The sequence below is a fragment of the Aspergillus affinis genome (assembly GCF_023601865.1).
Source record: "Aspergillus affinis strain CMG 70 chromosome Unknown NODE_136_length_94364_cov_86_416405, whole genome shotgun sequence".
Classification (NCBI taxonomy): domain Eukaryota; kingdom Fungi; phylum Ascomycota; class Eurotiomycetes; order Eurotiales; family Aspergillaceae; genus Aspergillus; species Aspergillus affinis.
In genome coordinates this window covers 77,229-78,807 of record NW_026515917.1, presented here as the reverse complement: position 1 = coordinate 78,807, position 1,579 = coordinate 77,229, and the positions used below count along the sequence as shown (strand labels likewise).

General features: G+C 43.1%; 1 protein-coding gene across 1 annotated transcript; it reads right to left on the bottom strand.

Annotated features, from left to right (window-relative positions):
* On the bottom strand, positions 1-1,579 carry KD926_001778 (terpene synthase family protein; the record flags this gene model as incomplete). The annotated part of the gene is made up of 9 exons (XM_053105362.1): positions 1-67; positions 132-373; positions 435-468; positions 534-623; positions 683-836; positions 890-1,081; positions 1,131-1,161; positions 1,256-1,340; positions 1,416-1,579. The coding sequence occupies 9 exons, from the start codon at positions 1,577-1,579 to the stop codon at positions 1-3; spliced, it is 1,059 nt and encodes a 352-aa protein (XP_052951478.1).

Here is a 1,579-nt window from a genome sequence, read left to right as displayed (position 1 = left end):
TTATAAGCGGTATGTGGCTGCCCATCCTCCTGGTCTCTCGTCCGGCTCATATCGCTTGGTTGAAAAACTGTGTTCAATGCTTGTTAGCTTTGATCGCGTTCTCATATTAGAATCAATATCACACTACTCACGACCATTTCAGGTTTCCCAGAATCATGTTCTTGCACCCTTGTATGAGTATTTCCACACCCCCTTGAGCTGAAGCATTCATGTACTGATATTCTTTTCTTTGCAGAAACAGATGTTCTGCTACGTTAAAGCGCTGTCTAGATTTTGACATATCTTCGATGATCTCGTTCAGTGCATCCTGTGCATTTTTATGGCCCTGGTGATGCATCTTCAATGGAATTGCACTTTCAACTTGTTCTTCGGTCTGGAAAAGGGTTTGCTTAGCCTTATCATTCTGTCGTCTGGGTGGAAAATAAAAAACTTACAATCTCTTTTTTCAAGGAACAAATATCATTAACCCTGTGATATGAGTGTCTTCGTTAGCTTGGGCTGACCTTGAACGGAATTTAATACCTCAAACACACATTATTATTGCGATGGTTGTCTCCTTGAACATGACTTGAAATTCTTCAGTCTCGTAAACCCACGATGGAATTACAACCTCGTAAGCATATCTGTTGGTTTCAATCAGTATAATTAGACCTAGGATCTCATATCATAGAAATGTACTCACTCCATGGCCATAATATAAGGGTAGGCCCCAACAGTCTGCTCCCTGTTGTCAAGGTACTCTTCCCATGTGGGAAAACCTGTTACGCGCACTTTTTGGGCATGGCAAACGGAATCAACATATTCGTACATTGAAACTGCAAAGCGATGTAGTGCTTCTAATTCACTCAAATGTTAGTTACTCTTACAATGCGTGATAATTCAGGCATACCTTTAGACTGGCCTTTTTTCATCGCATCTCCAATCTCCTTGAAACAATTTGAGTTGTGGGTTCCTAGTGTGGCGTGGCTTTGAGAACTTCCGGGCTCATTGGGCTCAAGACAGGTCTTCAAGAAGGAGATTGTATCATTTTGGCATTGCTTTGTGCCTGTTTCGTCTTTGGTTAGATTTCCACAGTCGATTTCTGTAGCCAGTCCAATATCAGCTATAGTCGAGCTTCTGGGATAACAAACTTGAGACTTTACCATCGTCCCACACGAAGAGCTGGAATCCAGATTAGCCAAAGCTCAAACAACGAATTTTCGAGAGGTTATATTACCCAGTACATAAACTGTGCCAGTGTCAGAAATCTTTCAACCTGGCAACCGTTACAGAAATACCCGGCGACCTCCGCGAATGACCCTTTCGCAAATTTCTGGCGTCTATAATTTTCAGGAAACCACCTGATGCAAAGGAAACGTTGTGTCAGTTATGGATAAGCAGGTTTCGGGTGAACAAGCAACAAAGTAGGGACCAACCGCCCAACAAAATCATTGTCAATATCGCGACGAACTTCCGGTTCCATCTCATGCTGATCCACATGCCAGTCTGGGTAAATTAGAGCAGCTAAGTCTGGAATTTCCAGGGTCTGGCCTTTTAGGGCTCTGAGCATTGGTGCGCGATGGTCTTCAAAAGCGGTCAT